This window comes from Amborella trichopoda, chromosome 6 (assembly GCF_054954075.1).
Source record: "Amborella trichopoda isolate Santa Cruz 75 chromosome 6, AtrichopodaSantaCruz75HAP2 v2.0, whole genome shotgun sequence".
Taxonomy (NCBI): Eukaryota; Viridiplantae; Streptophyta; class Magnoliopsida; order Amborellales; family Amborellaceae; genus Amborella; species Amborella trichopoda.
In genome coordinates this window covers 29623156-29646086 of record NC_142341.1, presented here as the reverse complement: position 1 = coordinate 29646086, position 22931 = coordinate 29623156, and the positions used below count along the sequence as shown (strand labels likewise).

The 22931-nt window shown below is 35.5% G+C and overlaps 1 protein-coding gene across 1 annotated transcript; it reads left to right on the top strand.

Annotated features, from left to right (window-relative positions):
- Positions 1–4776: 4776 nt before the first annotated feature.
- LOC18440022 (2-alkenal reductase (NADP(+)-dependent)) lies at positions 4777–21936 on the top strand. Its single transcript, XM_006850179.4, has 5 exons — positions 4777–5288; positions 15243–15420; positions 19872–20038; positions 20186–20268; positions 21157–21936. The coding sequence occupies exons 1-5, from the start codon at positions 5055–5057 to the stop codon at positions 21533–21535; spliced, it is 1041 nt and encodes a 346-aa protein (XP_006850242.1). The 5' UTR covers positions 4777–5054; the 3' UTR covers positions 21536–21936.
- The last annotated feature ends 995 nt before the right edge of the window (positions 21937–22931 follow it).

The following is a 22931-nucleotide window of genomic DNA, read 5'->3' as shown; positions in this document are numbered from 1 at the left end:
TAACAAGTCCAGGGAGAGAGAAGTTGGATAGAGAGAGAAAAAGAGAGGGCATGTAGTGAGAGAGAAAAAAGGGAAGGGTATTTTATTTTTTAAAAGATTTACTTTTTGACTAAGGGTGAACACAAGAAAGACAATGACTAGGTTAAGTATGTAATGCTAAAAATATTTGGTGTAGAATGCCTACAAAGTTCATTTTAGCGTATTCATAATTTTTTTTTTTACTTATGTGTGTGGTTTGTGTAAGGTTGAGGCCATAAATAATCAAAATAAGATACACCACTAAATAGTATCAAAATATGATTTTTCAGTAGCAAAAATATTTGTGATGACCTAGAAATTTATTTTCATCTCTAATTATAAATTATAAAGCTTAAAAAATAGTGTAGATCAAACAAATCTATAAACATTTGAAAAATGTTGAAAATTTACGGCCAAGATAATGCATTATAAGATGCACCACTCCCCAGACTTGAAATCCATTTTTTTGTTTTTCAAATCTATATATCTCGAGGTTAAGATGATCAATTTTAGGGTTTTTCGACATCAAAGCAGCATCTTCTAATTTTTTTTTTGAAGTGCACCTTAATTTGATTATTTAGAGCCTCAACTTTATATATTCCCTATTCACTCATGTTCTCCCATTCTTCTTCTTCTCGCCTCATCCATCACTCAACTCTCCTGCACGATGTGCCACAAACAACTGGGACAAAAGAGAGAGAAAAAAGTTTATACAGGGCCGAGGCTCTAAACAATCAAATTACAGCCCACCTCCAAAATTTCATTAGAAGTTGTTTTGATGCCCAAATATCTTCAAATTGATCATCTCGATATCAAGACGCATGGACATGAGAAAAAAAATAGATTTTAAGTTTTGGAAATAGTGCATCTTGTAACGCATATTTTCAAGTTTTTATAAATATGCTCGATCTACACTATTTTTGAAGTTTTAAATGTTATAATTAAAGATGAAAATATATTTTAAGGCTATAACAAAGATTTCCAGTATTGAAACCATATTTTCCAATACTATTTGAAAGTGCACTTTATTTTGATTGTTTAGAGCCTCAGCTTTATAGAAATTGAACCCGAAAAAAAAATAAAAAAAGTAAAAAAATAAAATAAAAAAAGAAGATGAAGCCCATATAGTTGACGAAAAGTTGGCATTAGTTGTCTCTGTCGCCCAGTAATTTATATGTGAGATTATTGTCCTTTCTCTGCAAATTGTTAAACAGAGAATGAGAATATGTATATCTCTCGAGTTTGAGCACGTGTCATTGTTTGATGAATTTCAGTTCATTTTAAGTAGTGGCTCCTTTGAGTTACCTTATTGTTTTATGGAGGCTAATGTTGTAGTTGACGTACTAACAAAGGGTGCCATAGTTGGTGGTTACACCATTTTTTTTTTTACCCTTATTTGTAATTTTTTTTTAGTGAATGAAATTCAAAGTAATTGTTTTAAAATATAGGAAAAATATCTTCATACTTTTTAGTTTTAAGTTTCATTTCATAATAGACCCAAGGTTTTAAAAGATATTTTGAAGCATAAAAATTATGGAATTTATTTTTTCTAACCCTTGAGCTAATTTAAACCTGTTGTTTTAGGTCAAACAAATCTAAAAAAACATACCTATTTCAAAATCCATAATTCCAATCTTGTAGTGAGAGAAAAGGAATTCATGGAAGTGAGAGGTTATCGTGAGGAGAGAGAGGTGTTTGGAGAAACATGGGAGGAGAGAGAGAGAGAGACACATACACAGAGAAAAAGAAAGAAGTTTGAGATATATAAGTGAAGAGAGAGAAAGGGATGGGTTTAGAAAGAGTATGTCTTTCTCATATTTGTTTAGGTTAAACAATTGGTTTAAAATGGCTAGGGGGCTAGAAGATATTGTTTGAAATCTTGGGTTTATGAAGAAATGAAACCTAAAAATAGGGAATCTTGATCGATCTGACGGTCAATGGTCGAGATTGAATCTGGACCGATCTGACTGTCACAACCTCATTTAGTGTTTGAATTTTAATTTTTTTTACAAATTCAAATTACTTGAAATTTTAGGCGTGTGTTCTTCAAAAATAGGTGAATCTAATAAAATATCAAAAAAATATTTTACATAAAATAAATTGACTAAAATACCCTTGAAAAGTTTTTCGGGTATTTTGGTCTATTTTTTGCAAATTATTTTTGTGATATTTTTATTAGGTGCGCCTTGATGAAAAGAACACAAGACTAAAATGTCAAGTGATTTAGATTTGTAAAAAAAAAAATTAAAATTCAAACACAAAATGTAGTCGTGGGCGTCTCGTGACCGTCAGATCGGCCTTGGTAGGCACTCGTCAGCGTACCTAGCATTTTTCAATATATATATATATATATATATATATATATATATATATATATATATATATATATATATATATATATATATATATATATGGAAAAATCTTTCCAATGATTATAGGCAAAAATGAACAATGATTTCGACTACCTTTATCACCATCCAAACTTCATCACACGGTCATAGTTGTCCGACAATGTTTAAATTTTTTTTTTTAATACAAATCAGAATCATCTGAAATTTGGAACGTGTTTACATCTTAGTGAGACACGTCTAATAAAAATATGAAAAACATAATTCACAAAGCATAAATTGACCAAAATACCCTCAAAGTCTCACTAAGATGTACACATGCTCCAAATTTCAAGTAATTTGGATTTGTAGAAAAAAAATGAAAAATGAAAAATAAAACATTGTCAGACAACTATGACCGTGCAATGAAGTTTGATTCGTGATAAGAGTAGGTGAAATAATCACTATTCATTTTCACCTATAGGTGTTGGGAAGAATTTTCCTATATATATATATATTTTACATGAAAAAGATGACCAAAATATCTTTGTAAAGTTTCGAGGGTATTTTGATCAAATTTTTACGTGTTATTTTTAAATATTTTTATTAGGTGTGGCTTGATGAGTAGAATATACGCCTAAAATTTCAGATGATTTGGATTTGTAGAAAAACAATTAAAATTCAACCACTACCGGACATCCGTGATTGGCAGATTGGCTCATATTCAATCTGAACCGTTGGGCTCATTTTTTCTTGTGAGCCCACAGGCTCACAAGATCATTTTCCCTATATATATATATATATATATATATATATATACGGTGACAACGATGTCGGAAAATGAAACATTTGGTGCCTGGGCCGATTCAGAAGAAGACTTTGAAAATTTTAAAGAAAATTAATATTAATAAAAGTATATATTTATATATAACGAATATAAAATTAGAAGAAGTTTAAAAATAAAAATTCAATTAAAAAGGACAATTATATGATCATGTTGAAGAGGCTAAATTGCACCAAAGCATATAATTGTCTTTTTATCTTTTCAAAATACAATTTTGTGTCTCAACTACCGAGGCCAAATTAGATCGAAGTGGGCTGAAGCTTGAAGTAGATGTACTAGAGCTTTGCTTCGCTTCGGACTGGGTCAAAAATCCAAAGACTTCGGCCTCTTCGACCGGAGTCAATATGACAATATTGCCTTGAATGCCTGACTTGTCATAAGTTAGGTCCAATCCCCAACGTAAGGCCGACAAGCTAGGCTGGATCCGGTCCCCAACATATGGCCTTGGCCTCTAGTATACGATCCGATGAGCCCCAATTATATAAAATTTAGGAAAATTGTTTCATAAGTCGGGGGACGCATTTCTACATTTGTGTCCTCCAAGATATAAAGCATTCATTCTAAAGATGGATACACATGGACGGCCCATCTAAAAACAATTGAAAGTAATGGTCCAAATGTTTTATTTATAAAAGCATTGTTTTTAATTATTTAAATTTATTTATTTTTCTACATTCATGATCTCCATGTTAGAGATTATATATACTTAACAATTGGGTCCAAAATTCCATCGCAAAAATAAATTTTTAAGAAGGCACTCATTTCTACATGGACTCATAAAAACCGTGTCCTAAAGTTTATAGTTCAAGAATAGTATAAATGTGCCCCGGCCAAGCCTGCAATCAAGGCACGTTAGTTTAACATGCCGGGCTGGGCCGGACCCGACACACTTTCACGCACTAATTCTTGAGACAAAACACCCCAAAAAATCGAAAGACATGATGGCCGAATGCCTCAACATAATATCCTACCCTCTGTTTATGTATCAAAACAAATAACAAGATAATCTTATCAAAATAAAAATACTACAAATTTTTTATTAATAAATAAAAATAAAAAGGAATAATAGTCAATTAAAAAATTTATATAAGGTTGCAACAATAAAATATAGAATTAGTTTAAAAAATCCATTGGAAAATATTGTTTTAATATTGAAAAACCCTCTAATCGATCATCTTGACCTCGTGATGTATGAATATGAAAAGAAAAAATAAAAATAAAAAGAAAGAAGAATTTGAGTAAAAAAATAATGCATATTGCAACACATTATCTAGACATGTCAATTTTCAAGATTTTCATATATTTATAGATCTATGTGATTTTAACCATTTTTTTAATTTAAAATTTATAATTAGATAAAAAAAATAAATATTTTTAGATAATCCTAATAATTTTTTACACCAAACTCACGTATTCTAGATAAAATTTGAAAGTGCGCCTCAAATGGATTGTTTGAGGTTGCAACTTTATAGAAACTACAACCACTAAAAAGTTCGACCCCGCAATGTGCAGTTTTTGTCGTTTGCAATTATTAACAAACGGGCCCCGAGAAGGTATCATTTATCGAGAAGGTATCATTTAGAGAGAGAGAGAGGATATTGAAATATCATTTAGAGAGAGACAACGAGGAGAGAGAGAAAGGATATTGGGACATCATTTAGAGAGAGAGAAAGAGGATTATCATAGTATATTTGGGCCTCTGCTACAGAGAATAAAAACGTCAGTTTTTTGAGCTTTTATTTGCAGTGAGTTGAGGAATTCTACTTTTAGAGAGAGAGAGTTGAAAGATTGTTTTTCCTAGAGAAAAACTGAACAGAGTTGGGTTCTTTTTGAGAGAGAGAGAGATTGTTTTTCTTGCTGAGAAAATGGCAAGTGGGGAAGAGGTGAGTAACAAGCAGATCATATTGAAGGACTATGTGACTGGTTTTCCCAAAGAAACAGACATGAAAATGGTGTCAAGCTCCATTAAAATCAAGGTACCAGAAGGATCTAAGGCTGTTCTGGTGAAAAATCTCTATCTCTCCTGTGACCCTTACATGAGAAATCTAATGAAAAAGCAAGAGTCTCGGGGCTATTTCGATGCCTACAGGCCTGGTTCTGTAAGTGCCTCTCTCCTTGAGACTGACCTCTTTATTGTTGGAGAATAGGGGCATTTCTATCTTTTGAGGGGAAGATTAGGGGCTTAGGGTTTTTGGGTGCTTTTAGGTGATATTTGTTTTTTTTAGTTTTTTATTTTATTATTTTTTATGCTGGGCACTGATTTTACATGTGCCTCCTGGGTGGAAATCGGGTGGGTTGAATGGTGGGTCTGAAAGGGTATGTGTCAAAATGATTTGGCGCCGGTCCATTTCTAGGTTCGGCTTGGACCATGTCGGTTCGGATATATATAAAATATATAACTATATAAGTTAAATATTATAAAAAATTATTTTTTATTTCTTATTTGTAGTCGCGTACCTGACCTAATCCAGTCAGGTCCAAGTGGCCCGGGTCCATTTTAAATGTAGTAGCAGAGCTCAAACGCTGACATGGACTTAGGTGGGCGGGGTTTAGGCTGCAAAGCGCCTACGCGGCAAACCAGATACTGGTCAGCCTAGGCTCAAAAAGGATAAGTGGTGTCCCATAATTTTATTTTAGGTATATATTTTGTGTAATCCAAATAAAAAAATATTTTAAATGTAGGTTTACATATTGAGCAAGCTCTTTATGTTTCCTCTATATCATAGAACTTATATACTTCCGTTTATCCAACCTTCTAATCTGAATGGACGGGTAAGATTGCCCCAATCACAATGTTACGACTATATACTTTATATTATTTTATTTTAATTTTTTTTGTATAAATTATTTTTATACCAAATTTTATACATCCAATCCTCTATTAAATTCGTACTTGTGAAAAATATATAAAAAAAATATTTTCAATAAAACAAAATGACCAAAATACCCCTAAAAGTTTTAAGAGGTATTTTAGTCATTATATTATATCAAAAAATTATTTTTAATATTTTTTTTAGGTGCTTCCCGATGAGACGATGAGAAAATGTCACGTACCAAATTTCATATTATACAATTTGCATAAAAAACTAAAAATAAAACACTTTGAGACGTCAGATCTAAAGATTAAATGGTGAATGGCTCTCTTGATCAAAATTGGGCGGCTGGATGGTAGGGGAAGCATAGATCTTCTATGTTGCAGGGGAGGTATGGAAACCTTTCCATTTACTAATCATCTTCATTATTTGTGTTCTTGGAGTTTTAGTGCAGGGCCTAGTTTCTTGGAGTTTTTGAGAAGGTACTAGTGTCTTGTGAGTTAGACTTTCTCAATGCCATTTTCAGTTATTAATATACCTTTCAGTCCCTAACATAATCAAAATGGTAATAATAATATAAAAGGGGGATTTATCAAAAATACTTATTAAGAGTTGAAATATTTAATATTTTGTGCATTTACAATTATTAGATAGTTTTTTTATGGGTATTTTGAAATAAAATCAAAAGACATGGATAAAGTGTTAAATTTAATAGTTTTCCCTAAAACTATGCTTTTGTTAAGTTAATATCGTTACAAAATAATATGTTATTTTATTTTAACACTTATATTCTTTTATGGGAAAATTTCGTATAGAACTCTAATTTCTCATATTATTTTATGGTAGACCCTCTTTCTGTTTTTATTTTAAGTGGCATAAGGAAATCCCTAAGAATTTAACCGTACCCCCTCATTTCTTATCTTCCCTTTTTATTGACTTTTGACGTAAAAATTAGCTCCAATAAATCTTTTTATACCATTTGATCCCAAAAACTTTTTGAACCTTCTTTTTCCTTTTCTACCCATAAAAAAGTTTTTGAGTTGAAATGGTATAAAAAGATTTGTTGGGGCCAATTTTTATGATCAAAAGTCAATAAAAGAAGGAGATAGAGATGTGAGGTACGATGAAATTTTTAGGAGTTTTCTTATACTGCTTGAAAGAAAAACGGATGGAGGGTCTACCATAAAATAATACGCCGAATTAGGGTTCTATGCGAAATTTTCTTTTCTTTTATTCAATATAATACTAGGAATGATCATGTGTATTTTCAATACACAAGTGTAAGGTGGTTTTAGGGATCGGCCTTTGGATCAAGACCCATCTCGAGATGAAATCACCGGTTAAACCCATTTAGAAATGGGTGCTGTTTGTATAGAGCCTAGGCTCTAAACAATCAAATTAAAGCCTACCTTCAAATAGTATTGAAAAATGTGGTTTCACTACTGGAAATCTATGTGATAGCCTTAATATAATGTTTAAAGCTTCAAAAATAGTGTAGATTGACATATCTATGAAAATTTGAAAATCTTGAAAATTGACGGTCTAAAAATGCATTACAAAATGGACTATTTACAAAACTTGAAATCCAATTTTTTCTCATGTCTATGCATCTTGATGTCGAGATGATCAATTTGAAGATATTTGAGCATCAAAACAACATGTTCTAATAAAATTTTTGAGATAAGTTCAAATTTGATCGTTTAGAGCCTCGGCTCTATATAAACTTTTCCCTTTAGAAAGTAACCTTCACATTTGCCCCTGAATCTTTTTGGCCAAAACAAATCGTGCTCTTTTCTCTCACACTTTCTTTTTTTGGGTAGCTAACTCTCTCTCTCCATTTCTCTCGTCCCACCCAAACCTACAATCTCTCTCTCTTTCGGTTGGCCTCTCTCTTCCCTCCCAAAACTATAGCCCCTCTCTCTCTAAACTTTTGTTCATTTCTCCTTCTTTCGCCAAATCTGGCGGAGCTCCACTAACGACCACTGAAAAGAGGTCACAACACAAACTTGAGGTTGGGGAGTATGAATAAAAAAGAGGCGCAGTGCTTGTAATTTTTCTCGGATTTTGGAGATTAAGCCAATGGTGTTAAGCAAGTTTTGTTAAGTGGGATTGAGTTTTGAATCACCGATCTTATCTTTTCATTAATGGAGAGCTTAAATATATACAAAGCAAAACAAAATTGTTCCTTTATGATTAGGGATACAAATATTACATGGTTACAACTAAAAAGAGACTCTGTTTGTCTAATTTGAAATTCAAAATCTGGATGTGCCAGGTTTTGTAACTGTAATACTCCCCTTCAAGCTAATATGTGTGACAAAAGAACACCCAACTTGCTTAACAAAAATATAAATTGTTCTTTGCCTGAAGCCTTAGTCAAAATACCAGCAAGTTGATGCTTTGTAAAAGTGGATATGAGACCAGCTTGAATTTTTTCTCTGATGATATGGCAATCAATCTCGATGTGTTTTGTTCTTTCATGATACACAGGGTTGGCTGCCATGTGTAGAGAGGCTTGATTATCACAGTGGAGGTGCATTGGCTGTGGATGGTGAATCCCCAAATCTGAAAATAGAGTTTTTAGCCAAATTAATTCACAAGCAGTGGTTGCCATTGAACGATACTCAGCCTCTGCTGACGACCGAGACACTGTAGATTGTTTCTTTATTCACCAAGAGATCGGGTTGTTCCCAAGATAGGTAATATAACTAGTCGTTGAACGCCGAGTAATAGGGCAACTGGCCCAATCGGAATCACAATATGCAGAAATTTGGAATGAGTTTTTAGATGATAGAATGAACCCTTGGTTTGTTGTGCCTTTGAGGTATCTAAGAAAGCGATGTGCCACTGAAAGGTGTGGCTCTCTTGGTTGATGCATATATTGACTAAGAATGTGGAATGCAAAGTTGATGTTTGGACGGGTTATGGTGAGATATATCAATCTACCAACTAGCCTCCTATAGGATTCTGATTTGCTTAGCAATTTTCCATCTTCGGAGGAAATCTTTAGATTTTGTTCCATTGGAAGATATAAGGGTGTGGTTCCTAGAAAACCCATCCCCTCTAGAATGTCAAGGATATATTTTTGTTGGGTGAGTAGAATTCCTTGAGATGATCTTGCAACTTCAATTCCAAGGAAAAATTTTAACTTTCCTAGATCCTTGATATTGAAGCGTTGCATAAAAAAGTGTTGACTTTTTGTATTTGATTTCCATCATTACCTGTGAGGATGATATCATCAACATTTACCAAGACAATAGTGATGAGATTCCCAGACTTCAAGGTGAATAGGGAGTAGTCGGCAGTTGATTGGTGGAACCCGGCATCTTGAAGGGCAAGAGAGAACTTTTGAAACCAGTTTCTTGAAGCTTGTTTCAGCCCATATAGATATTTCCGTAGACTGCAGACTTTGTTCTCCCCTTCTCGAGAAAGACCCGGTGGAATTTTCATGTATACTTCTTCATGTAAATCGTTGTGCAAGAAGGTGTTGTTGACATCGAGTTGAAAAAGGGGCCATTGCTTAGATGCTGCAACTGCAAGCAAGCCTTTGATGGTAACTAATTTGGCGACGGGTGCAAAAGTTCCATAGTAATCCAATCCCTCAGTTTGGGTATACCCTTTAGCAACTAGGCACGCCTTGTATCGCTCAATGGTTTCGTTTGCCTTATATTTGATCTTAAATACCCATTTGCAACCAATGAGTTTTTTCCCAGGCGGTAGAGATTCTATGGTCTAGGTCTTGTTTAGTTCAAGGGCTTTAATCTCTGCTGCCATAGCTTCACGCCAAAGTGCGTTCTTCACGGCCTGAGAGAAACTTGTGGGTTCCTTGTGAGAACAAATAGTGGACATGAAAGCTTTGTGGGATAAAGAAAAATTGGGTGAAGCAAGATAAGGTTGGATAGGATACCCTTTACCTGAGGGTGGCTTTATAGAAGAAGGTTCTTGCTGTGATGGACTGTAGTCGGCAGTGGAGCAAATGTAATCCTTAAGTTTAGATGGCTGAACATGGGAACATGAAGATTGACAAAGAGAAGATGGAGGCTCTTTGACGGGTTGGTGAAGTCCTTTATCTTTTTCAAGATTGGATGGTGGCAAAACACTTGGAACAATAGTTTCCTCATTTGACAGACTAGGTGTACTGTTGGTGTCAAGTTGTTGTACAGATTTTGGAAGGACAACATGAGTGTTGTTATGCTCGGATGGCATGGTTTTGAAGGAGAACTCTTCCTCGCGAAAAATGACATCTCGATTGGTAAAAATAGTTTTAGTATCTAGATCAAATACCCGATATCCTCGTTGACCCAAAGGATATCCAACAAATATGGACCGTTTTGAGCGTTGAGCAAACTTATGTCGTTGGGTGTCATTGTTGTACACATAACAAAGACACCCAAATACTTTGAGATGCTCATAGGTGGGGGGCTTTTTCATGAGAACTTCATGAGGAGTTTTTCCAGAGAGAATTGGTATTGGCATTCGATTAATGGGGTAACAAGCTGTTAGAATGCATTCACCCCAAAATTTAATGGGTAAATTCGCTTGAAAGCGTAAAGCACGAGTAGTCTCTAAGAGATGGCGGTGCTTGCGTTCAGTGATGTCGTTTTGTTGCGGAGTATGGATGCAAGTTTTTTGGTACATAATGCCACAATTATTGAAAAATTTTTGCATGACATTAGATAAAATTCAGCACCATTATCAGTTCGAATTACGCGAACCTGATAATGAAACTGAGTTTTCACCATGTTAATAAAATGATGAAGGAATTTATAGGTTTCTGACTTATATTTCATCAAATATGTCCATGTGCATCTTGAACAGTCATCAACAATGGTAAGAAAATAATGTGCTCCAGACTGAGAAGCAGTGGAATATGGTCTCCAAATGTCACAATGGATTAACTCAAAAGGAACATCACATTTACTCGAACTAGAGGGAAAAGGAAAGCGAGATTGTTTTGCAATAGTGCAACACATCACAAAAGGGAACATCACATGAAGAAAATGAAGAAAGACAATCATGGCTCAGATGAAAACTAGAAAACTTATTTCGGGATGGATGATCAAGCCTTTTGTGCCAAATGATAGGAGATATGGTAGCTGGCTTTGTCGCTGTAGCAGCAACAGGTGGTTGGGTGAAGTAGTACAATCCATCACGCATTTCCCCCATTCTAATCAGTCTCCTTGAGGTCAAGTCCTGAAGGACACAAAATGTAGGGAAGAAGGTAATTGCCCAATTAAGAGAATTGGTGACTTTGCTCACAAACAATAAGTTGAAAGAAAAATTTGGAACACACAGAACATCTTCTAATTCAATGGAAGGGGACAGAGAACTTTTACCAATATGTGTTACAACAATCTTACATCCATTGGGCAAGCATACTGGCTTGTTTTGATGGCTGGTAATAGGTGACATTGAAGAGGATAGATGGGGTGTGAAATGGTGGGATGCTCCAGAATCTATTACCCATGATTTATGAGTGGTTTTAGAAGCAGAGAGACAGGGTAACATACCTGCAAAATTGCATTGGAAGGCTGGGAATCAATGCTTAGTAAAGAAGTTGTTGTTATTGGCTTGGTGAGAGAGGAGGTAATGGTGGTGTTCCTCCTGACTGTGAAGTGCCGTGACAAGAACTGGCAGCAGAGTTGACATTATTAGCTTGTCTTAAGTTGGCATTATTAGCTTGTCTTCCTCCCTTTTGTTGATGATTTTGACATCCATTTAGATGTTGTTTCAGATTTCCTTCAGGATACCCGTGAATATCATAACACTTGTCACGAGTGTGGCCTGCCTTTTTGCCATGGTCACACTACGGACGCTCTTTGAAGCGGTCTTTCACTTGACTGTTGTGGAAACTATTGACGATGAGAGCAGCAGCCTTGGAGGAAACTAATTGGTTTACTTGCAGGCTCTTGTTCCTTTCTTCTTGAAGGACGAGAGAGTAAACCTTCCCGACATTGGGCAAAGGTTCCATTGAACAGATTTGAGTCCAAATAGTCCCAAAGGATTCATTTAGGCCCATCAAAAATTGATAAACTCTTTCTGTCTGTTGATATTCTTGAAGTTCCTTAAAAGATCCACAAGTACAGGTAGATTTCTTCAAATATGAAGTCAATTCGTCCCATAACACTTTTAGAGAAGAGAAATAAGAAGTAACTAACATACGTTCCTGCTGTTAGGTGGCAATGGAACGCTTGATTTCATAAATACATGGCCTATTCCCTTGGGAGAAACGGTCCTCAAGATCGAGCCAGAGTTCTGGGCCGTCCAGCATAGACTACGCTGTCAGCATGATCTCGCATGTGGCTACTATACAGGCAAGACATAACTGTCAAATTACATCTTTCCCATGCTTGAACTTCAAAAAGTGGAGTAGTTGGTTTGGGAAGAGTACCATCCACAAAACATAACTTGTTTTTTGCTCCAAGAGCAATTTTCATGGCACGTTTCCAAGTGCCAAAATTATCACCAGCAAGAGCTTGTGAGACAAGAACATTACCTGGAGTATCTGACGGATGCAGGTAATAATGTGATGACATATCGGTGATGACGTTTTGATTGTTTTGCTCTTGGTTGTCCATTGTCATGATGGACGACCACAGATAGATGATATGAGACTACAACAGTAGCACTTCTAGAAACACATAGAGAATCTTTAGAGACTCGCGGTTGGCGCTTAGAGAGTGCTATCAAAGTTTGAGCACTGTGTGTGAGAGAAAGTGACAAATCTTTTATTGGATTTTCATTACCAAGATGCCATGGGTCGTCTGGCTGCTTTGAAGAGAAGGTCATATACACTCTAGAGACAGAGAGATCGGGGAGAAAATAGAAAGTGTGTGAGCTCAGAGAGAGAGAGAGAGAGAGAGAGAGAGAGAGAGAGAGAGAGAGAGGAGAGAGTTGCTTGTTGTTGGAGAAGAAATGGTGAGGAGCTTCCCTGTGAGGAAAGCGTATCTCCCAAAAAAAGCTCATATACACTCTAGAGAGAGAGAGATCGGGGAGAAAATAGAAAGTGTGAGAGCCTAGAGAGGATATCAAGGGTTTTTAACCATGATACAGGGAGAGGCAGAGACAAGCTCTGCAGCATCTGGTAATGGAGGTTTCCAGAAACGACAACAATGGCAGCCGTTTCAGAAACTTTATCCGCTCCATTTCAAATCGCGCAAGGACCCTAGAATCGACGATCGAGAAGAAACCATTCGCCCAATCGACGGCCGTGGTGAGGCCAAACCTCTTTCGCTTCCCAAGAATTATGTCACTCTTGTGCAACTTCAAGAAAGGCTGCTGCAATTTGGCCTGGAAAATAAAGGTTCTAGAAAATTTGGCGAAAATGGTGGTTATCGGGTTAAGCAAGAGGAGGAAAAGATGGAGAAAGGAACCCTAACATTGGCCTTAGGGAAGGCCGATAATGAGATTCACAGAGAAGAGGAACCGAACTACTCTGATACCATGTTAAGTGGGATTGAGTTTTGAATCGCCGATCTTATCTTTTCATTAATGGAGAGCTCAAATATATACAAATCTAAAATCAATTAGAGAAATCCTAAGTTCAATTAAAAGAATAGCAACCCATGTGGTTGAAAATGTTATGGTTTAAAAGAAGAGCAACCCATAAGTTCAGTTAAAAGAAGAACAAAATTCTAATTCTAAAATTGGTTGAAAATGTCACCTGATGAAACTCTTGGCTCCCACTTGGGCTAAAAAATGTCAACCTGATGAAGCAGGTCTCTTATGGTTGAAAGCCTCGATTAAGGATGATCCATCCTCCATCGAGACCCAACATTGATAGTTGCAAATGGGATGGTGCGTTTCAATGAAAAAGTTCACTACCACAGGCAAGAAGATGACTCCAATTAAGAATCTCAGGCCCATATCGTTTTCTCAATTGAGAATCTCAGGCCCATAACATTCTCTCTCTCTAAACTTGCTTACCACCATTCGCTTAATCTCAGAAAAATTATAGTAACCTCCCCTCTTTTCTACTCATATAGTCATACTCTCCAACCTCAAGTTTGTGTTGTGCAGGGGCCATAAGTAATCTCTGCCAAGTACCAGATTTGGCAAAGGAAGAAGAAATGAACAAAAGTTGAGAGAGAGAGGCTAAGCTTTGGGAGGGAAGAGAGAAGGAGACGGAAAGAAAAAGAGAGGTAATAGGTTTGGGTGGGAAGATAGAGGGGTAGATAAATAGAAAGAGGCAGTTAGTTACCCAAAACAGAGAGCGTGAGCGAAAAGTGCGGGATTTGTTTTGGGTAAAAATATTTGGGGGCAAATGTGATAAATGTGTATGTGACTTGCTAAAAAAACTCCTAAAAAATATAAAGGAATGTTAAAAACTATAAAAATAAGAAAATACCAGTATATTGGTCAGAAATATCTTTTAGATGAATTTGATAGTTTTCAAGATGCTTTGGGAACTTTCATATTTTTTTTAAATTTTTTTTCTGAAAATATTCAAGATATAAATAAAAAATTTCAATAATCCATCTTTTGTAGATTTTTTTTTCTTCCTGTTCTTTAGTCTTCTGATGATTTCTATTAACTCTTTTAACTTTTTTTTATTTTAAGCAGTTTTTAGATTTTTTTTTTTTACTATACATTTTATAGAGGTATATATAACTTGACCGAATCCACTCGAACTGGCGGAATAGCTTGGCCGAGGCGATCTTATTATTGCTATAAACTATTGTAAAAATTGCGTTACTGCATACAATTTGACATAGTATAACATCATTTTTATGGAACATTAATCGAATATATCTTTTTGGAAATATCTATTCCACCAATTACCAATGACAATTATTTTTGTTGACATAACTTTATACTAAAAGGCAAGACTGTCCAATACAATATTAAGCAATGAAATACTCCAAATTAGTGCAATCATGCATCCACTCCACCTTGGACTTTAAGATTATTATAGTGGATTGTGGATATTGCAATTGACATGGGGGGATATCCTTTACACATGTTACAGTGGTATGAATAATCGCTTGTTGTGTATCTGATGTCTTAATTCTCTGATTTACTTTCTGCATTCATATCAATAGTAGCAAGTAACATTGGTAAAAAAGAAGAAGAGAAAACCCGAAATACTATGCTTTGTTTTTTTTTTTTTCAATTCCTTATGGTATGTTCATTCGATGCTTTTAGTCGGAATAATATGTTCTTTCAGTACATGCATAATTTTATTTTTGTACTACTTATCATAATCTTATTTGTCAAATTTAAACTTTTATTCTTGTACAGGTTCTAAGTGGTTTTGGGGTGTCAAAAATCCTTGATTCCGACCACCCTGATTTCAAGAAAGGTGACCTGGTTTGGGGAATAACTGGATGGGAAGAGTTCAGCTTGATTGCAAGGACAGAAAGACTAAAAATAATCACACACATTGAAGTACCTCTTTCTTACTACACTAGTATTTTAGGTATTTATCTTTTTTACCTTTTATCATTTTTGCCTTCCTTTTTCAGTTTCTCCTATAAGTGAATTGTTTCAGGGTGAGTCTTGATGTACCCATTATCACTAGTAATTCATTGTTTCAATAAAATTAATTCTGATAATGAATTATCTATGGTTTGGTAGTGTCTTTTATTAAGTTGAATGGGATAAACTCATGACATATATCTTTTTAAAAGTTATTGTTTCCTTTTTTCAAAGTAATTTACTGAAAATCATGCATCTTTAGCCAAAAATAGCTAAAAATATCAAAATGGTTATTAAATAATATTATATATAATACAAAGTATGTAACAAAGAACTAGCAAATGTTGTAGGTATATTAATTTCAAATAAGATAATCTATTCTACATAAAATTAATTGCCATGCAAAAAGGCTCTTAGTGGGTCTTATCTAGCTAATATGTCAATTACATTTTCTCTTATGTTAAGAATATGGAAGAGAAAATGCGAACACAAGAATTTACGTGGTTCAGCCGATTAGGCCTACATCCACGAAGGGAGAATTAATATGTATTATTATGACCCTTCTTTGGGTCCCTCTTACAGATTTATAGAATGGTACATGATAATATTCTATATTGAAGAGTCCACAACAGGAAACGGTGATCAGCCTGATTAAGGGAAATCAACGTGATTAAGGAAAGCTGGCTGATATGCAGATATCACTGGGATACACTAGGCTGTCTCAACGCTCCCCCTCAAGTTGCTGCGAAGAGATTGAGCGAGCCCAACTTGTCAAGCACGGATGAATTTTTCCTTGTCAACAACTTTAGTGAAGATATCTGCAAGTTGATTTTCACTGTTAACATGAGGAGTACAAATCGTCTTGGTTTGAACCTTCTCCCTGATAAAATGACAATCAACTTCAATATGTTTAGTTCTTTCATGAAAAACAGGATTAGTTGCAATATGGATCGGCCTGGTTATCACAAATTAATGGTATTGGCTTCATTGACTTGAAACTTAAGTCATTGAGAAAGGATTTATATACCAAGGATGCACCTTAATTTTCCTATTCCTTTGTGAAAGAAACAACCCTTTCTTAGAGTAAGCAACTTATATACCAAGGAAATACCTTAATTTTCCTAAATCTTTACTATCAAATACATTTCGAGATATTTCTTTAGTTGATCAATCCCTTTTATTTGGCTCCTAGGGACTATAATGTCATCAACCTATACCAATACAACAACAATGCTGGCGGAATTCCTTTTAATAAACATAGAATAATCAGCAGCACTTCTAATAAAACCGTTATTTAATAAGGCACTGCTTAACTTGGCATACCAGGCCTTATGAGATTGTTTTAAGCCATATATTGCTCTTTTTGCGCACAAGATCTGAATTTTTTTTTGGGTGTCCATGAGGTATTTCCATATACACCTCTTCTTCTAAATCACCTTGAAGAAAACATTTTTAACATCGAGTTGGAGCAAGGGCCAGTTTTGATTTTTGGCAATTGAAAGAACTCTACAGAGTTCATTTTGGTCACAGGTGCGAAAGTTTCTTTATAGTCTTCACCATAGTTGTGTAAACCCTTTTGCAACTAACCTAACTTTGTGCCTCCCAATTGTACCATCACTCTTGTACTTGATTTTATAAACTCATTTATTTCCAACCATTTTCTTTCCTTTGGGTAACTTGACAAGTTCCCAAGTATAGTTCTTGTCAAGGGCCCGAAGTTCTTATTTCATAGCCTTTTTCCAAACTAACTTGGAAATAGCCTCTTGGAAGTTAGCCGGTTCCATATTGGAAGAAACAGAGCTAAGATAAGAAAAGTAATTTTGAGAGATATGAGAGTAATCGACAAATTGTTCAATAGGATAGGTGGAAGCATTATAGGTATAATAATTATGAAACTTACTTGGGTGACGAGTGGTACGTTAAGGTCGAATAATAGAAGGAGTACAAATCGTCTTGGCTTGAACCTTCTCCCTGACAAAATGACAATCAACGTCAATATGTTTAGTTCTTTCATGAAAAACAGGATTAGTTGCAATATGGATCGGCTTGGTTATCACAAATAATGGTATTGGCGTGGCTGACTTGAAACTTAAGTCATTGAGAAAGGATTTATATACCAAGGAAACACCTTAATTTTCCTATTCCTTTGTGAAAGAAACAACCCTTTCTTAGAGTAAGCAACTTATATACCAAGGAAATACCTTAATTTTCCTAAATCTTTACTATCAAATACATTTTCAATATATTTCTTTAGTTGATCAATCCCTTGCCCCCAGTGACTATAATGTCATCAACATATACCAATACAACAACAATGCTGGCGGAATTGCTTTTAATAAACATAGAATAATCAGCAGCACTTCTAGTAAAACCGTTATTTAATAAGGCACTGCTTAACTTGGCATACCAGGCCTTACAAGATTGTTTTAAGTCATATATTGCTCTCTTTAGTTTGCACACAAGATCTGAATTTTTTTTAGGGTGTCCATGAGGTATTTCCATATACACCTCTTCTTCTAAATCAGCTTGAAGAAAAACATTTTTAACATCGAGTTGGAGCAAGGGCTAGTTTTGATTTTTGGCAATTGAAAGAACTCTACAGAGTTCATTTTGGTCACATGTGCGAAAGTTTCTTTATAGTCTTCAACAGAAGTTTGTGTAAACCCTTTTGCAACCAACCTAACTTTGTGCCTCTCAATTGTACCACCACAGATTACTGGAAAAATTATTAGGAAGGCTACCACTGCTGTGCTTATATGGCTTATTTGGACAGAAACGAATAATAGGATATTTCAAGGATTCTATCAACAGTGGCCTGCACTTCTCCACAAGGTCAAGACCTTGGTAACCTTTTGGGCAACCAATCACAAAGTCTTCGCTGGTACACGTACAAACTTTTTTTTAAGCCAGTGGGATAATATCCTATTTTGCTAGCTGCGGAAAACTCAAAAACCCAATAACTGGCAATCACCATCAAGGGGAACTATCAAACTTAATTTTGACGGTTGCTCAAGGGGCAATCCAGGCCCAGCCGGTGCCGGTGGAGTCTTCCGAGATCATGAGAGGAATATTTTACTCACATTTGCCGAACACCTAGGCCACACGGACTCACAATGCTGAAGTAATGACACTGTTGATGGGGCTCAAGCTCTTTAACCCCGATCTCACTTGATAGTTGAAGGGGACGCATACAATATTATCTCTTGGGCTTTTGGAAAGTCCATACCACCTTGGTACTTAGCTTCAATCTTTGATGAGATTGAATTCATTTGCAGGGATATTAACGTCTCATGGAGGCATATCTTTAGGACGTCCAATGAGTTCGCAGATCTCATGGCGATTGATGGAGCCGATCTTACAAACAGTCTTGGACCTCCTTGAAGTTAGCTGCAGAGTTTCTCTCCCATTTTTGCTCACCACTTGCATTTACGTTGTAAAAAAGGGTGTTTTGTAAACCCCCTCATCGTTCGGCTGCACCAACTTTTTGTTGTCACAGTACTTGATTGTTATCTTTTATTGCTTTTTTTGTAGAGGGATCACCTAGCCTCGTTAGGGCTACGGTAGCTCCCAATTTTTGTATGGGATGCTCCCAAGACTTGTAAATACTACTTTCTTATTTAATGAAATAGTTAACTTTATCAAAAAAAAAAAAGGAAAAAATAAAGGAAGAGCAGGAGAGTAGAACACACGGAGAGCAGAGTTAGCACACAGCGAGAGGGAGTTCTTCCCTGGTTGTTTCAAACGGAGAGGTCACTGAGCAATAATGATGGATCAACTTCGCTTTGATACCATGTTAAGAGTATGGAAGAGAAAATGGGAACACAAGAATTTACGTGGTTAAGCCGATTAGGCCTACATCCAAGAAGGGAGAATTAATCTGTATGGAAGAGAAAATGGGAACACAAGAATTTATGTGGTTCAGCCGATTAGGCCTACATCCACGAAGGAAGAATTAATCTGTATTATTATGACCCTTCTATGGCTCCCTTGTACAGATTTATAGAAATGTACATGATAACATTCTATATAGAAGAGTCCACAATAGGAAACGGTGATCAGCCTGATTAAGGGAAATCAACGTGATTAAGGAAAGCTGGCTGATATGCAGATATCACTGGGATACACTAGTCTGTCTCAACATCTTATTATTGTAACTTATATCATAATGAATTTACAGCTAAATCGATTTTCTAACGTTTCCGGTGTTCTTTGACAAGTTACTCATTTTCTTAATTACACGAAAAAGTAGTAGATGCTATTTGTGTGGACACCTTCTTTGTACAATTATCCTTTTTTTTTTTGGAATTTTAAATTGTAACCTGGTGAAATTGGAACTTTAGATATTATGTTTAGGCATCTGCTGCCTTGACCACCGTCGTCGAATTTGCTTTTATTTCCTTTTAATATTGGAACACAAGAATTCTGAGTTTTATGGCTTGTAATTTTGTACAGGAATGCCTGGGATGACAGCTTATGCCGGAATTTTCGAGGTTTGCTCCCCAAAGAAAGGTGAATATGTATATGTCTCAGCAGCATCTGGAGCAGTTGGTCAACTTGTTGGCCAATATGCTAAATCAGTAGGGTGCTATGTAGTTGGAAGTGTTGGTTCTAAAGAAAAGGTATTATACTCTCTCACTTTAAGCTTTCTTTTATCAATAGATGATGTAAAATTACTTACCCAAAAAAAAAGGATGATGTCAAATTGTACTTTTGATTTTAAATGGAAGCAATATTCTGAATTGCAAGAAAATTCGTGGCTCTTCTAGGTTGATTTATTGAAGACAAAGTTTGGTTTTGATGAAGCTTTCAACTATAAAGAGGAGCAGGACTTGGTTGTCACTTTGGAAAGGTATAATCCTCACATATTACTAATTTAATTGGGGTTGTATCCAAATAACTCTTTCCGATACCGGGGACATTAAAAGTTGTTTAGAAGATAAGGTTTGGGATCGAATCCAAGACATCTTGTGCCAAGTTCTTGCGGTGCACCTCTGCATGAATTACACTTAATTTTGATAAATATAAACCTTTTGTTATATATACATTTAAAATTTATTATTCTGTTATGAAATAAATTGTATAGATATGTCTCCATGTGTCCTATTTTAGGTTGCTAAATCTGACACATAGGGCTCGTTTGGTTCTTATGACAGTTTTTATGAAAAAAATTTCACATGAAAGAAGTCCCCCATGTCAGGAGGTATGAAGGTTTTTTCACTCCAATCGATCCACGGCAAAAAAGTTTACCTCTGTCGTGGGTGTGGAAAAACCTTCACACCAATTGGTCCACAACAAAAAAGTTCACTTCTGCCATGGACTAATTCTTGTGAAAAAGCCTTCATACCTCCTGACATGGGGGAGTTCTTTCATGTGAAATATTTTTTCATACAAACCAAATGAGCCCTTACACATAGGTTGGATTCCGTAACTTTTATCCCTGTCTGGGTGAAATAGTATTCATGTGTAAACCCATTCGTCTGTGTATGAAGCTTGCACTTGTGTTGAATTACCAACACAAGCTCATCATTTTGATTAGGAGTTGCCTGACTCTACTAGTATGCTCTGCTCTTTCCATCACCATCAAACCACTAATTATTAATCAAATGCTTGATTAACCTCAAGATTATGGATTTTTCCATATTCCAAAGGACTATTGTATACTTTCCCATCACTAAAACTCTCTCTCTCTCTCTCTCTCTCGCTCTCTCTCTCGTGTTACATTTTTTCTCCCCATCAGGTACTTTCCTCAAGGCATAGACATCTACTTTGAGAATGTGGGTGGTGCCATGCTTGATGCTGTTATTTTAAATATGAGAGAGCATGGCCGGGTTGCAGTTTGTGGAATGATCTCTCAATACAATAAAGAGAAGCGTGATGGAGTGCAGAACCTCCCTTTGATTGTAGGAAAGAGAATTCATATAAAAGGATTTTCAGTGTTTGATTACTGGCACATGTATCCCCAATTTCTTGAAACCACAATTCAGAGGATCAAAGAGGGGAAGATAGTTTATGCAGAAGACATTGTTGAAGGCCTCGAGAATGCGCCATCGGCTCTCGTTGGACTCTACTATGGTCGAAATGTTGGGAAGCAAGTGGTTCTACTGGCTCATGAATGATGCATTGCAATACTGGAAAACTTGGTGAGTTTGACTCGGACTCACCTAAGTTACTCAGACTCAAAAGGTTGTCGAATTTGAAACAAGATGCTTGGGAACCAGCCGTGTCCCACTGGTTCCCAAGCTGTGTCATTGGTATTTTGACTATTGGTCGGGCCTCTGACAAACTCTACCGAGTCAAGTTGCCTGACTTAGGCTCCCAACCCTAGCTACTCTTGTCTCGAGTCCTTGCTTCCAATAAAAAAAGAAGAAAAAAAAAAGAAAAAGAAATAGAAGGAAAGTAGTTGTTGCGAGTATGTTCCCCCAATTGAGATATGAGCCACGTGAATATGTTAATTTTAATGTTGTTGTGTGTTATATTTTATGTGGTGGTTTAATATATATTAGTCCAAATTCTCTCACCCCATGTTTGATGTAGACTAATTATGGATTGACTTTGGAATTTTCTTTTTTCTTCAAAGTTATTTGCATGCCAAGACAGTTAATGTTTGTTCTGCTCCTCTATTCATGCTAAGGGCTGTTAGAATCAAAGTAAAACACACCTTCAAATGCTGTTGAAAGATATTGTTTCAGTATTGTGAAACTTTGTGATGGCCTAAATCTTTATTTCTATTTGTAATTATAAAACTTAAAACTTAAAAAATAGTGTATATCTAGCATATCCATGAACACTTGAAAATTTTGAAAATTGACGGTCTAAAAAACGCATTACACGACGTATTATTTCCAAGACTAGAAATCTATTTTTTTTTCATGTCCATACCTATTGAGGATAATTGATTTGCCAATTTTTGGGCATAAAAACCTCTTCTAGTGAATTTTTGAGATGCGGCTTTATTTTATTGTTTAGGGTCTTACCTTTATATAAGCTTTTCCTTTTGAGATGCACCTTAATTTGATTATTTAGGGCCTTACGCTTATATAAGCTTTTTTTCCCTACTTTAAGGAGTAGGAATGGCTGTGTTTATATCCATTTATCAATGAAATGGACCTCACCTCTTTAAGAAAGAAAATGATGTTTTAAATACAATTTTGTTAACTATGGTTATAAGTTTGTGATATCAAAAAACGTCACATGGTGGTGTGTGGGCCCTAACAAACATGTGGTTATCACTCACCTCGATCTTGTCCTTTTTAAAGGGAAAAATTATATATAGATATTGCCTCTTGATGGATCAGAATTCATGTCCTCAACCCAAAATAATTGGAAAAAAACTTTGATGATGTTGTTAATGAGCTATTATGCATTAGATATAATGAACAATAAAGGAGTTGTACTCTCATCTGTTGTTTTAGTGATTTGTTCCATCTCTCTCTCTCTCTCAAATTGACAGTCTCGAGCTAATCTTGGAGGGATATGAGATTTAGTGCAATTTTGGATCTCTAAATTAATTTA

Coding starts and splice junctions, on each gene's coding strand:
- LOC18440022 (XM_006850179.4), top strand. CDS start 5,055: ATGGCAAGTGGGGAAGAGGTGAGTAACAAGCAGATCATATTGAAGGAC. Junction 5,289..15,242: donor ATGCCTACAGGCCTGGTTCT/GTAAGTGCCTCT, acceptor ATTCTTGTACAG/GTTCTAAGTGGTTTTGGGGT. Junction 15,421..19,871: donor TTACTACACTAGTATTTTAG/GTATTTATCTTT, acceptor AATTTTGTACAG/GAATGCCTGGGATGACAGCT.